The 14,126-nt window shown below is 40.6% G+C and overlaps 1 protein-coding gene across 5 annotated transcripts in view; it reads left to right on the forward strand.

Annotated features, from left to right (window-relative positions):
- The window catches only part of PPARGC1A (PPARG coactivator 1 alpha), a 913,403-nt gene that overhangs the window by 868,170 nt on the left and 31,107 nt on the right, over positions 1 to 14,126 (forward strand). For all 5 annotated transcript variants that reach the window (XM_078394052.1, XM_078394051.1, XM_078394050.1 and 2 more), the window contains 2 exons: positions 7,191 to 7,236; positions 7,346 to 7,419. In XM_078394052.1, the coding sequence (XP_078250178.1) occupies positions 7,191 to 7,236; positions 7,346 to 7,419 (120 nt within the window). The remainder of the gene's footprint in view (positions 1 to 7,190; positions 7,237 to 7,345; positions 7,420 to 14,126) is intronic.

Raw genomic sequence — 14,126 nt, forward strand, 5'->3', positions numbered from 1 at the left:
GATTTTAAGTCCGCCTTTGATCTTATCCCAAGAAATAAACTTTGGGCCAAATTTGAATCTACAAACATAGACAGACGACTGCTTCTGATAATGAGACGACTGTATGAAAATACCCACCTGAGAGTCCTCTGTAATTCAGCTGGAGTTCTATCCAATCCAATCCCCATTTTCAGTTGGGTCAAACAGGGTTGTATACTGGCTCCCACCTTGTTTAACTTCTATATTAATAACATAGTTGAAGATTTAGCTAAGCCTGAAGTTCATCCCCCCCCCCCAAACTGCACTCACGTCATGTGTCAATGCTGCTTTATGTAGACGATGCAGTCCTACTCTCATTAACATGTGTGGGACTGAGAAAACTCTTGAGGGGGCTTTCTTCCTACTGTAATCGAGAGCAGTTAGTAATTAATTACCAGAAGACCAAAGTTCTCGTGGTTAGTAGAAGAAGAGTAAAGCACAATTGGGCTGTCAATGGTCATTCAATAGAACAGGTTTATAGCTATAAATACTTGGGCATAATCTTTCATGCCTCAGGTTCCTGGGCCCCCCACATAAAGCATGCAGCTCTGAATGCTCATAAAAGTGCAGCGGCATTAACAAGATTTTTTTCACACCAAAGGAGGTCACCATATCCCTTCAGCCGTTCAGGTTTTCAAGGCTAAAGTTGTTGCTCAAATGCTCTATGGGTGCCAGTTGTTTCCTTTATCTGACCTACATCCTCTGGAGGTATTTCAAACTAAATTTTTGAGATCTATTCTGACTGTACCCCTCTGTACACCTAATGTAGCCCTTCATTTAGAGGCTGGCCTAATCGCCATAAGAGCATGCACCAAAGTCCATATGTTTAATTACTGGCTAAAGCTTCTCTTCAGAAGGCTTGGCACAGATGTCACTTTTTGATGCCTTTCAAACAGAATGGAAACTACAACTTACAAAAGAAATAAGGCAAATGGGATTTTCCACCAATGTTCTTTTGGTGATGGGGCATGTCGGTGCTAAAGCAGCACTCAAATAAAGAACCTGGGACATAGAACTTGAAGAGCATATGAGGCAGTTGGGCAAATACAGTGTTGTTACTAATAATGCCTTTACAATATTTTCATATCTGACAAGCACAATGTCAACAAAGACCAGAAGAGCCTTCACATTAGTGAGACTTAATGTTTTACCCTCTAAACTCATGGAAGGAAGATTTCAACATATACCTATTTCAGATTGCCTGTGTCCATGTAATGATGACCAAGTGGAAACTGTAGGTCATATCTTACTATACTGTCTTTCTAGTAGAGGTCTATGCACCAACCTCTTGAGCCCAATCATTCTCAGATATCCTGGGAGACCAGATGAATTTTACATCAAGCTACTTCTTTTCGATCAAGACTCCCTTATTACATGCTCTGCAGCAAAACTTTGTGCAGCAGCAATGGCACAGTGCTCCCTTGTAGTCTCCTGGGTTCACAAGTCGACTGGTTTTAACATGAAGGTGATTTACTGTCAAGCGTAGAGAAATGTTGTGGCCCAAACCAAAGGGAGCTAATATTTATATTTTAACCATATAATATGTTTTATGAACTGATTTTACATTTTAAACTGCATTTTGTATATTTTAACCATAAATATGTTTTATGAGCTGGTCACCCGACCATAATAAATAAATTCATTCAATCATATTTTCAACTCTGGCATCCTCTGGAGTGGCAAGGTCAATGATCCAGACATTTCTTCCTTCTGTTACTACTATGTCTGGTTTGTTATGTTCGAGATGTCTATCAGTTTGGATCTGGAAATCCCACAAGATCTTGACTTCCTTATTTTCTGACACCTTCTCTACCTGATGTTCTCAGGGTTCTTTGGAGACTGGCAAATTATATTATTTGCATAATGACCAGTGCACTAATTTTGCCACTCTATGTCTAATTTTTTAATCTGCTTGTGCAGTCTTTGGACATTCACAGATGGGGTGGGATAGAGTTTAATCTTTTTCTTCGCAGATTCAACATTTACTGTTAGCAGTAATTCCTTGGATCCTAGCTTTCATCACGTTGGTTAGAAGTGCTTGTTCTTGTGTAGCAAAAATCAAGCCTTCAATTTCTTTCTTAAGGCTCCCCAGTTTTAGCCATTTTCATGTTGAGTTACAATCATGCTTTCTATCAATATTTCTCAGGTTTTGTCCATGTGGTTGTTTATTTTTCCAGTTGTTTAATTTAAATTTAAATTGATAAACTGATAAATAAATAAATTGTCCATCAGCAGAAGGCACCTCTCAGGAAGCTGGTTGTCCCAAAGATATTTATTCACAGTGGGTGCAAAGACCTCGTAGAGCCATTCCAGCAACAGCTGCCTTGTCATCCAAGCTCTTGAGTTGACCCTCCACAGGACAGGCATTGTGGCCTTGTTAACTGTCTCTCGCTGGAATGGGCGAGGAGTCTGGGAGTGGTACACCAGCAGAGGCTTGATCTTCAGATCGCCGGTGGCGTTGGCACAGAACAAGAGGTCATTCTGTCCTACATGGGTTTGTGGCCCAGCATTTTCTCTTTCTCCTGAGTGATGTAGGTTCTCATGGGCATCTTCTTCCAGAACAACTCTGTCTTATCGCAGTTGAAGACTTGCTGGGGGAGGTAGCCTTCTTCCTTGATGAATTTGGCAGAGTCCAACTTGAAGGCTTCTGCAGCATCATGGTCAGAACTTGCAGACTCCCCATATCGTGTAATGCTGTGGATGCCACTTGTCTTTTGGAAATTTTGAAACCACCCCCTGCTGGCTCTGAATTCTTCTTACACTGCACTTCCGGAGGGGTTTCTTTCCATTAAATCACTGTGCAGCTTCCTCACTTTTCCACAAATCATGGCTTCACTGATGCTTTCCCCTTTTAGCTGTTTCTCATTGATCCAGACCAGTAAAATTTTTTCCACTTCTTCCATCTTATCTTCTTTGTTAGGATTGTGACTCCTTTTGCCACATTAATGTCTTTCAAGACATCTTTCTTCTTTAATATGGTGCCAATGGTTGACTTTGCCATCTTGTATTCCGCAGCCTGTTCTGTCACACGCATGCCCTGCTCATGCTTTTTGATGATTTCCTTTTTCATTTCAATGCAGATGATTTTTATTTTTTGCCTTTGCTCTGTTCTTTCTTTGGAGCCATGACTATGGTTCAAGACACCACAGTACATAAACCCTAAAAGGCACAGAATCCAGCAACCATTATTCCAGCACAGACCGCCTCATCACCAAAAAAAGAGCATAGAGGTGGGGTAGAAACCTGAGTCTAAGCTGCATTTTAAAACCTCCTTGCACCAACAACCAGCAAGCATTCTTCCAGCACAGAACTCCTCATCACAAAAAGAGAGCATAGAGAGACGGGGGGGGGGGGGGAGAGACTTTAGTCTAAGCTTCATTTTAGACCCGCAGCAGCCCAATAAATCTTTGGAACACCATTTCTGATTTTAAATGCAGACAAGTAAAATGCATTTAGACCTCCATCAGCCAGCACAGACCCTTGCAAAAATTCCCCCCCATGCTGCAAAACCCCTGCATGTACAGTAAGTATAGTGTACTCACCCAGAACAGGCAGTCTCTTTGTTTTAAAAAAGAAAGCTACAAAAATCCAAAAATTAAAAATTAAAAAATAAAGTAGAGTCCGTACAGTACAGTACCAGGCAATAGTGTACAAGGCAGTACCAGGCTGACTGAATACTCTCTTCCTAGCTAACCACTAACCGCTTGGATGAGTGAGGTAGCATACAAGCAGCCTCTTTGCTGGCCAACGGTTAACTGAAAGTTCAAATTTCGTGCTTTCCCCGTCTCTTCCGCGTTTTTTTCATTCGTAAGTCAAAGCAATATTTCACATCCAGAGCTGTCCGTAACTCAAAACGTTCGTAGGTCAGGGCATTCGTAAGTCAAGGGACCATTGTATATAAAATGGCATTTTCAGCAGAAGCTTTTCACACATTCTAATGCCAGTGATTTAAAAATCATTGACCAAGCTCAATGAGATGATGGAGGTCTAACATCATATCTCACATCTCTTTTGAATGTTTTACTGGTAGCTGCTGTGTTTGTTGATATGGGTTGGGACTGTGGTACTAAAGAAGGAATTAATGTCGTCATCCTCCGCAGTGTTTTTCCAATGATCTACCCACCCATTGCCATCTTGGAGAATGAACTATCTGCACCAAGATAATCTTATGTCCATATATAAGCATCTCCTCATGTGGCAGTGAGGGATCTTTGATGATTTAGATACCGTTGAACTACTGATCCCATCATTCCTCACCATCAGCTGAGCTAACTAGAGCTGAGGAGGACTGGAGTGAGAACAGCATTGGAAGGGCCACTTCCCTACCTCTATCCTAATGGGTCAGGTAGCAGATGGACACTCTGAGAAGGCAGCTGTGATCCTGAAATGCTTCACCAAGCACCTAACTAGGTGTGGGCTGGATAGATGAAGTGTCAGGTGGATACACAATTGGCTACAGAATCATACTTCCTGTGTGATGATTAATGGTTCCTTTTCTAACTGGGAGGAGGTAACAAGTGGGTTACCTCAAGGCTCAGTCCTGGGCCCGGTGTTCTTCAATATTTTTTATTAATGACTTGGATGAGGGAGTGCAGGGAATGCTTGTCAGAATTGCAGATGATGCAAAATTGGGCAGATTAGCTAATACCCTAGAACACTGGTTCTTAACCTTGGATTACTCAGGAGTTTTGGACTGCAACTTCCAGAAGCCTTCACCACCAGCTGTGCTGACTGAGGTTTCTGGGAGTTGCAGTTCAAAAGCATCTGAGTAACAAAGGTTAAGAACCACTGCCCTAGAAGACAGAAAAAAAATTCAAAATGACCTTGATAGGATGGAGGGACTGAAAGCAATGGAATGAAATTCAACAGGGATAAGTGCAAAGTACTGCACCTCAGAAAAAGAAAACAATTGCACATTTACAAGATGGGGGATACCTGGTTCAGCAAAACTTCGAGTGAGAAGGTTCTTGAAATTGTCATAGATCACAAGCTAAATATGAGCCAACAGTGTGATGTGGCTACAAAAAAGGCAAATACTATTTTAGGCTGCATTAATAGAAGTATAGTTTCCAAATCCTGATGCTGGTCCCCCTCTATTCAACACTGATTAGGTCTCACCTTGAGTATTGTGTCCAGTTCTGAACACCACACTTCAAGAAGGATGCTAACAAATTGGAACAAGTTCAGAGGGGGGCGACAAGGATGATCAGGGGGCTGGAAACCAAGCTTTGTGAGGAAAGACTGAAAGAACTGGGCATGTTTAGCCTTGAGAAAAGAAGACTGAGGGGTGATATGATAGCACTTTTCAAATATTTGAAAGGCTATCATACAGAGGAGGGGCAAGATCTGTTCTCGATCATCCCAGAGTGCAGGACATGCAACAGTGGGTTCGAGTTAAAGGAAGCCAGATTTCAGATGAATATCAGGGGAAACGTCCTAACTGTTAGAGCAGTACGACAGTGGAACCAGTTATCTCGGGGGTTGGTGAGTGCCCCAACACTGGAGGCACTCAAGAAAAACTGTTAACTGGCAGATATGCTTTGATTGTATTCCTGCATTGAGCAGGGGTTTGGACTTGATAGCCTTGTAGGTCCCTTCCAACTTCACTTTTCTATTGTTCTATGATCACTATTTTAGCTTCATTGCTATTTCTCTTTCCCTGACTCTGAAAGAGTGTCCTTTAAAAAACAGAAAGATTTTAAAAAGTTGTGTAGATGTTAATCAAGCAAGCAATAAAACAACTTGCCCTCCTTTTCTCCAAAAGCTACACTTTGACAGGTAAAGCCACATATCAAAATTTCAGCTTGGAATTGTCAAATCTACAATGTTCTTCTCTGTTTGTGGAACAATTTGCAAGCACTTCTATCACATTTGGTTGGGTCTTGGCCTCACAGAAACAACCTATTTCCCTGGAACTGTATATAAAGCTGTACATGTACAAGTAAAATCAACTGAATATTCATAGAATTCTGTTGCTTTGTACTTATACTGTTGCTGTCACAGCCAAGTGAAACATGAACTGTAGCCTGAATTAAATGTGAAAGAAGCACATTTCCCAGTATCATTTTTTGCATTTTTCGTAGTTTTCTGACTTCTTCTGATTTGTTTTACAAAGACTGGGCAGCTGATGTAAATCAGTCTGCAGTGAATGGTTCAGGAGAAGTTGTTTGTGTTGTCTGTATACATGGGTAGATGCCAGAATGAGGCATAATGGGCTTAGTCCAATGTTCTTCTAGTGGATGATCCAAAACATCTTTTTGTATACCCACTGCATCCTTCTGCACCATATAAAAATGCTTCCAGAGGGATTTCCAGCCCTGTACACCTAGTTGTAGTAATGCAGGGTACCCTAGCAATGAGAAGGGGCATTCACCCTGTCCTGGTTCTACTGGATTTCACAGTTCTGCTAGCAGCTTTAAATCCTGCCCAATGCAGTAGGCATGGCTGCTGCTGAAATACTGTCAAATTATTTATTCCTTTCCTCCACTGTAGCATGTAATATTTACTCTATGTAGAGATGGGGATATTCATATTTGTGTATGAATAAGAGTTTCCCTGCACAGCTGGACCTAATGAGGGTCTGGTCACCGGGACCGGGCCGTCTACTCGCATGTTCTGCTGTGGCCCAGGTCACTCTCATCTTGCCATTGGCGCCCAGAATTCCACTCTCTTCCTGCTCACCTGGCTACTCCAGGCATTGGGGCAGGAGGATGAGTCTCCCTGCATGGTTGCGGAGTGGCCAGCCGAGCGGGAAGAGAGTGGAGCTCCGGGTGCTCTTAGCAGGACGAGTGGGACTGGTGCCGCAGCAGGACATGTAAGTGGACAGTCCAGTCCCGGCAGCCTGACCCTCATTAGGTTGAGCTGCACAGGGATATTCATATTCGCAAATGAATATGAATATCCCCATCTTTAATTCATTGCATATAAAAACATTCCAGTGTTGTGTGCGCACGCCAGCAGCACATTTTGTGGAGTTGGGCTAGTAAAATGGAGTGTTGGTGATGCAGTGTCTTTTTTTTTGAAAAGGCAAGGAAGAGTCATGGGCTCATCCCGTTAAGTCTTGCTAAAATAAAAAAAAGGTACAAACAAAAACTCTAGTTCTTTCTTTCATCCTATTTCATACTTGGTTTTCCTTTTTCTCTCTCTCTCTCTCCCCTCCAATGTCCTTTCAGCCAAACCAATGAGTTTATCGCTTCCTTTGACGCCTGAGTCACCAAAGTAAGTATCAAGAACTGTAAATATTTACAACAGGGAGGGGTTTTTAAACACATTTTGGCTACAGCAACTCCATTTCAGCTTGTTTTTATAAATGTGCCCTGTCTTCCAGTGATCCCAAGGGTTCCCCATTTGAGAACAAGACTATTGAACAAACTTTAAGTGTGGAACTCTCTGGAACTGCAGGTGAGAAGTGAAATGTTAGATATATAAATATACCTGTATCTTGTGGGTATTTTTACTGCTAGTTTGACATTATGAAATGCATTGTGATAGGTTGCTGTGGTCTCTTAAGATATTAATTTTCATGTAGTTTAACAGCAGTTTTTCCCCACATGGTTCCTAAGATGAGGTTTCCTTTGAAATTATGATTCCAGTGTTGCATAGCATAACATAATGTCTGGGAAGTAAAAAGGAATGAAACAATTTATTTGGAATGAATTCTGGCACTAAATGTGTTCTTTCACTAAACGTCTCTGCAACCCACTGCCCTGTCCCTTCCATGGATTCTCAGGAAGAGTCTCCATGTAATATTCATTCCTTGATGACTTTCTCATCAAGTCATGACTTGTATTCATGAATAAGCAATCAGAAGCAACACAGGTAGAAGTCTGAAGCTGCCTTAAGAGTTATGCTTTCTACTGTAGTTATTTCATTTATTTATTAGTTGCAAGTAATTAGTACGTAGGACTCTGGAGAACAGGGTTTGAATCCCAACTTGGCCATGGAAACTAACTGGGGAGTGAAATGAGTAAAAGCACTCCTTTAACATCTGACTTACCTTGAACGCCCTACTAGGGTTGCTCTAAGTCTGTTCTGACTTGATGGCACAGAAACATATACACAGTTGGCTCATGTCCAACAAAAGGTTTATATTGTCTGATATGTTTAGGAGATTCATTGATTTATTTTTAAATTAGAGAACAAAACATGGTTATACAACCTTTATTGGCTTAGAGCAAAGAGCATTGCTTTTGTGACTAAGTTGACGATAGTGATCTTCTCCAAATGAAGGTTGCAGAAGTCCAAAGTAGTAATGGAGTGATTGGTTCTCCTGTATTTCTCTCCTTTCAAAAACATATAAGCTTGTGGAATATCTGAAGCATTTGAATGTACATCTTCATTGTTGTGTCTGAAAGCCATCAGTGTTGCTCTCTGTTGTAAACTCCTTCCTTCCTTCCTTCCTTCCTTCCTTCCTTCCTTCCTTCCTTCCTTCCTTCCTTCCTTCCTTTTCTCTTTAACTTTCAACCATCAGGATTTTTTAAAAGGTTGCATTATGTGAATACTGGGATATTCCATGAGAATGCATGGGAACACAATTAATCCATTCCGCCCCCCCAAAAAAAACCCAAAATAAAATAAAAAATAAAACACTGCAAGCCCCATAGGAATGCGCTGGGGCTGCAGAAAAAGGGGCCCCTTCCAACTTCACTTTTCTATGATTCTATAAGAGTTTTTTTTTTAAAGAATTGAATTTATTTATAGTTAGGTGGGCAATGAATGAATATGAAAGGGCCATTGGTCCTAAGCCATTAAAGAAGTTTCACCTGAAACATGACACCAGAAGAGTGAGTGCTATTTAGCCATCTCCTAGAATATTTTTCTGAGGCTTTTGACTTGCTTAGATTTCTCAGTGGGTTGGAGCACCTGGTTTCACAATAAGAGGTTTGGATTTTGATTTCACACTGTGCTTCCCTGGAGAAGGATCAGTCTGTGTAGCCTTGGATAAAACTGCATGGTGAGAGGGTACCACTATAGGAGGGAGCTGAAGAACTATTTCTGAGTACTTTATACCTAGAAAATCCACCATAGGTCAGTATCAAGTTGATGCCCACAATTATTACAATTCTTGGCCTTCTAGCGGTACTATTCTAGAGGTACTATTAAAATTGTAAACCGCCCGGAGAGTGCTTGTAGCGCTATGGGGCGGTATATAAGTCCAATAAATAAATAAATATAAATAAATATTTATGGAGGCAGCTTTATTTCTAACATTGGAGCATGGGCTGGGGAGGTGTACAGAGCTGGCATGTGTATGCACATTGCTTCTCCCCATACTAATAATTCAAAGTCAAATGAAAGTTCTATTTCAGAAGCCATATAATTTTTAAAACCAGGTATTAGGGGCAAACAGAGAAGGTCCATCTTGTTTTTGCCTTATGTTCAAATGTTCAGAGGTATTTTATTGGCCACTGGTATAAAAACAGAAAGATGGATTAGATAGACCCAAGTGTGGTTCAAAAACAGAGAACTCTTACCTTCTCAATTTGTATGCTACAGCAGGGGCTTCCAAACTTTTGATCATGAGGACCACACCAGATATTTTCAACATTTTTGAGGGCCAAAGGAACAGGAACGTTCCACACACACACCACACACATGCACAAATCCCACCACCTGCCCCCGCATGCACACCCCCCCATGCATGAGTTGAAGGGAATGGGCTGAATTAAAGGGCAAGGCGGGCCAGAAGTGGCCCATAGGCCATAGTTTGGAGACCCCTGTGCTAGAGTATGTAATTAAGTAAAATAGATTTACTGAAGATGTGTGGTGTACATTCCTGTTGTCTCATTCTAGTGTCAGGACCAGTAGCTTAGCTGATTTTGAATACAGCTTTCCTCGGTGAATCCTTTTGCTTCCTTGCATGATTATTATACTTTTAGGCCACTGCAATAGTGTTCTCAATGCAGTTAACAAAAAGAGGCATAGGGAACTGTAAAATCACTGGTGGATCTCTGATGTTTGAAAATACATGAAGTTTGTCTGGGATTGTTAATATTCACATGTGAATGTTGACTACCACCAGATTCCAGATATTCGCTGGAAAATATATAGATGTATGTACTACAGTGACACATGCTGCTGTCTTGAGCTTCCTCCTAATCTCATAGATCACAGTGTTTTCCTCCTGATGTTGAGGGTTTCTGCAGTCTTTCCACAAACCTGTCTTTTGATAAAACAATATCAGCAACAACGGGTGGCAAAAAGTAGGACTGGACATAATGCCATCTTGTAAATTTCTAGATATTTCTAGAAGTCTATATTTATCCACTGCTGTACTGACAACAAGATAAAACAGACTGTTCAACAGAAATGTTGTTCTTTATTATATGATGGCTATTTAATTTTATTATTCATTCCTAGCTTCTGCTGTTTTGTGTCGTACAGAAGCCCTGCTGATTCTTATACTGAATCAGGCCATTATCTTGTGTTCAGTGCCTTAAGTGGCTTTAAATAATGTTTCCCTTGATAATCCTATTTCCAAACTCATAAGATGTAAAAGAATATATATATATATAACACTGATACTCATGGCGTGTCTCCAGGAAGCTCCAGCAAATGCTTCTCCTTAGCTCACCAATATCTATTCACAAATGAGATACATACATTAGCACTAAAGAACCATCAGGCATGTTAAAGTTTGACACCAGAATTGCCTTCAGTGTAAACATGCATTATATAGAAGAAGGCTCTTAAAATAAATGTGCTGACATTAATTCCAAATGGGAACTGATACTGTGCAGTTGGTAGAGAAGACCTGGACAAATTTTTGATTCAGCGCACTGGATGTAGGCATGTATTGAGTAGCTGGGAGGCTATAACGATGCTTAATTAACACAACCTGTAATCTGCAGGAGTGATTTAAGATACTTGAGCCGGGGAAGATTCTTTCTATCCAGTTAAGTCTGTTAAGAAGCTAATAGTGTGGTAGATATTGGCATATGTATATTGCTTGTTACCTGCTCTGACGATCCACTTTTGGATCAGGAAGAATAAAAATGTGAGAAATGGTTTGCTGCTGTTGTTGTTTAGTGGTTAAGTCATGTCCAACTCTTCATGACCCCATGGACCAGAGCACGCCAGGCCCTCCTGTCTTCTACTGCCTCATGGAGTTTGGTCAAATTCATGTTGGTAGCTTCGATGACACTGTCCAACCATGTGTTGGACAGTGATCAGTCATGGTTGATTTCCTTCAGAATTGATAGGTTTGATGTTCTTGCAGTCCACGGGGCTCTAAAGAGTCTGGAAAAACCATACCTTTGACTATGCGGACCTTCAGCTCTCATTTCCATAGATCACTACTGGAAAAACCACAGCTTTGACTATGTGGACCTTTGTCAGCAAGGTGGTGTCTCTGCTTTTTAAGATGCTGCCTAGGTTTGACATCGCTTTCCTCCCAAGAATCAGGAGTCTTTTAATTTCGTGGCTACTGTCACCATTTGCAGTGATCATGGAGCCCAAGAAAGTAAAATTTGTCACTGCCTCCATATCTTCCCCTTCAATTTGCCAGGAGGTGATGGGACCAGTGGCCATGATCTTGGTTTTTTTTATGTTGAGCTTCAGACCATTTTTTGCACTCTCCTCTTTTACCCTCATTAAGAGGATCTTTAATTCCTCCTCACCTTCTGCCATCAGAGTGGTATCATCTGCATATCTGAGGTTATTGATATTTCTTCCGGCAATCTTAATTCTGGGTTGGGATTCAACCAGTCCAGAATTTGACATGATGTATTCTGCATATAAGTTAAATAAGCAGGGGGACAATATACAGCCTTGTCATACTCCTTTCCCAATTTTGAACCAATCAGTTGTTCCATATCTAGTTCTACCTGTTGCTTCCTGTCACACATAAAGACTTCTCAGGAGATAGATAAGATGGTCAGGCACTCCCATTTCTTTAAGAACTTGCCATAGTTTGTTGTGGTCCACACAGTCAAAGGCTTTTGCATAGTCAATGAAGCAGAAGTAGATGTTTTCCTGGAACTCTCTGGCTTTCTCCATAATCCAGCACATGTCAGCAATTTGGTCTCTAGTTCCTCTGCCCCTTTGAAATCCAGCTTGTACTTCTGGGAGTTCTCAGTCCACATACTGCTAAAGCCTACCTTGGAGGATTTTGAGCATAACCTTGCTAGCATGTGAAACAAGTGCAATTGTATGGTAGTTGGAGCATTATTTGGCACTGCCCTTCTTTGTAATTGGGATGTAGACTGATCTTTTGATCAGCCACTTCTGATTTTTCCAAACTTGCTGGCATATTGAGTGTAGCACCTTAACAGCGTGATCTTTTAAGATTTTAAATAGTTCCATCTGAATGCTATCACCTCCACTGGCCTTGTTGTTAGCCATGCTTTCTAAGGCCCACTTGACTTCACTTTCCAGGATGTCTGACTCAAGGTCAGCAGCCGCACTATGTGGGTTGTCCGGGACATCCAGATCTTTCTGGTATAATTCCTCTCCCACCTCTTCTTGATGCCTTCTGTTTATGTAAGGTCCCTACCGTTTTTGTCCTTTATCAAGTCCATCTATGTACAAAATGTTCCTTTAATATCTCCAGTTTTCTTGAACAGATCTCTGGTTTTTCCCTTTCTATTATTTTCCTCTATATCTTTGCACTGTTCATTTAAGAAGGCCCTCTTGTCTCTCCTTGCTATTCTTTGGAAGTGTGCATTCAGTTTTCTGCAACTTTCTCTATCTCCCCTGCATTTTGTTTCTCTTCTCTTCTCTGCTATTTTAAGGCCTCGTTGGACAGCCACTTTGCTTTCTTGCATTTCCTTTTCTTTGAGATGGTTTTTGTTACTGCCTCCTGTACAATGTTACAAGCCTCTATCCATGTTCTTCAGGCACTCTGTCCACCAAATCTAGTTCCTTAAATCTGTTCTTCACTTCCACTGCGTATTCATAAGGGATTTGGTTTAGATTATACCTGATCACCCCAGTGGTTTTTCCTACTTCCTTCAGTTCGAGTTTGAGTTCTGCTACGAGAAGCTGATGATCAGAGCCACAATCAGCTCCAGGTCTTGTTTTTGCTGACTGTATAGAGCTTCTCTATCTTTGGCTGCAGAGAACATAATCAATCTGATTTTGGTATTGCCCATCTGGTGATGTCCATGTGTACAGTTGTCTCTGGTGTTCTTGGAAAAGAGAGTTTGTGATGACCAGCTTGTTCTCTTGACAAAGTTCTATTAGCCTTTGCCCTGCTTCGTTCTGAACTCAAAGGCCAAACTTCCCTGTTGTTCCTTTTATCTCTTGACTCCCTACTTTAGCATTCCAGTCCCCTAGAATGAGAAGAACATCTTTCTTTGGTGTTAGTTCTAGAAGGTGTTGTAAGTCTTCATAGAATTGGTCAATTTCAGCCTCTTCAGCATTATTTGTTGGTGCATAAACTTGGATTACTGTGATGTTGAAAGGTCTGCCTTGGATTCGTATTGAAATCATTCTATCATTTTTCAGATTGTATCCCGGTACAGCTTTTCCCACTCTTTTTTTAAAAAAACATACATTTTATTGATTTTTCAGTCTATCTACATTCGGTTCATTCTGATCAAACATTGTGTTACATACGTTGCTTACAATTATTTGTTTCTTGCGTCTTGGTGTCTTCCCAATTGTCCCCCAAATTCCACACATCTTCTGATCATTCAAACCATTCATGTATGTATTTTAGTATGCAGTATTGGCTATTATCATAATATTCTCATAGTATACAATGTTTTCAAAATCCTCCACTAACATACTTAATTAAAGTTCCAGATAATTTGAGGTAATTTAACCGACAAACTGTAATTTATACCAATGATAACTGAGTAAGTTCTTAACACATAATATATATTATCTAGAGCATCTTATACTTGTTTAGCCATTTACATCTCCACATTGCCTATCCTGTCTATAACAATATCATATCTAATGCATGTTCATTATGTACTATTTGTTTACCCCAACCTTATATCTAGCTTCAATTACCTTAAAAAAATAGCAACACCGTATTATGCCTTTACCCTGATTATTTTAGTTTAATTCTCTTTTTAAATATATAAGATATGCCCCTTTGCAATTCCAGAAGTTAGGTATATACATGCTTTTCAGCATTGAGGGCCACCTTCCTGTTTTTC

This window comes from Pogona vitticeps, chromosome 5 (assembly GCF_051106095.1).
Source record: "Pogona vitticeps strain Pit_001003342236 chromosome 5, PviZW2.1, whole genome shotgun sequence".
Taxonomy (NCBI): domain Eukaryota; kingdom Metazoa; phylum Chordata; class Lepidosauria; order Squamata; family Agamidae; genus Pogona; species Pogona vitticeps.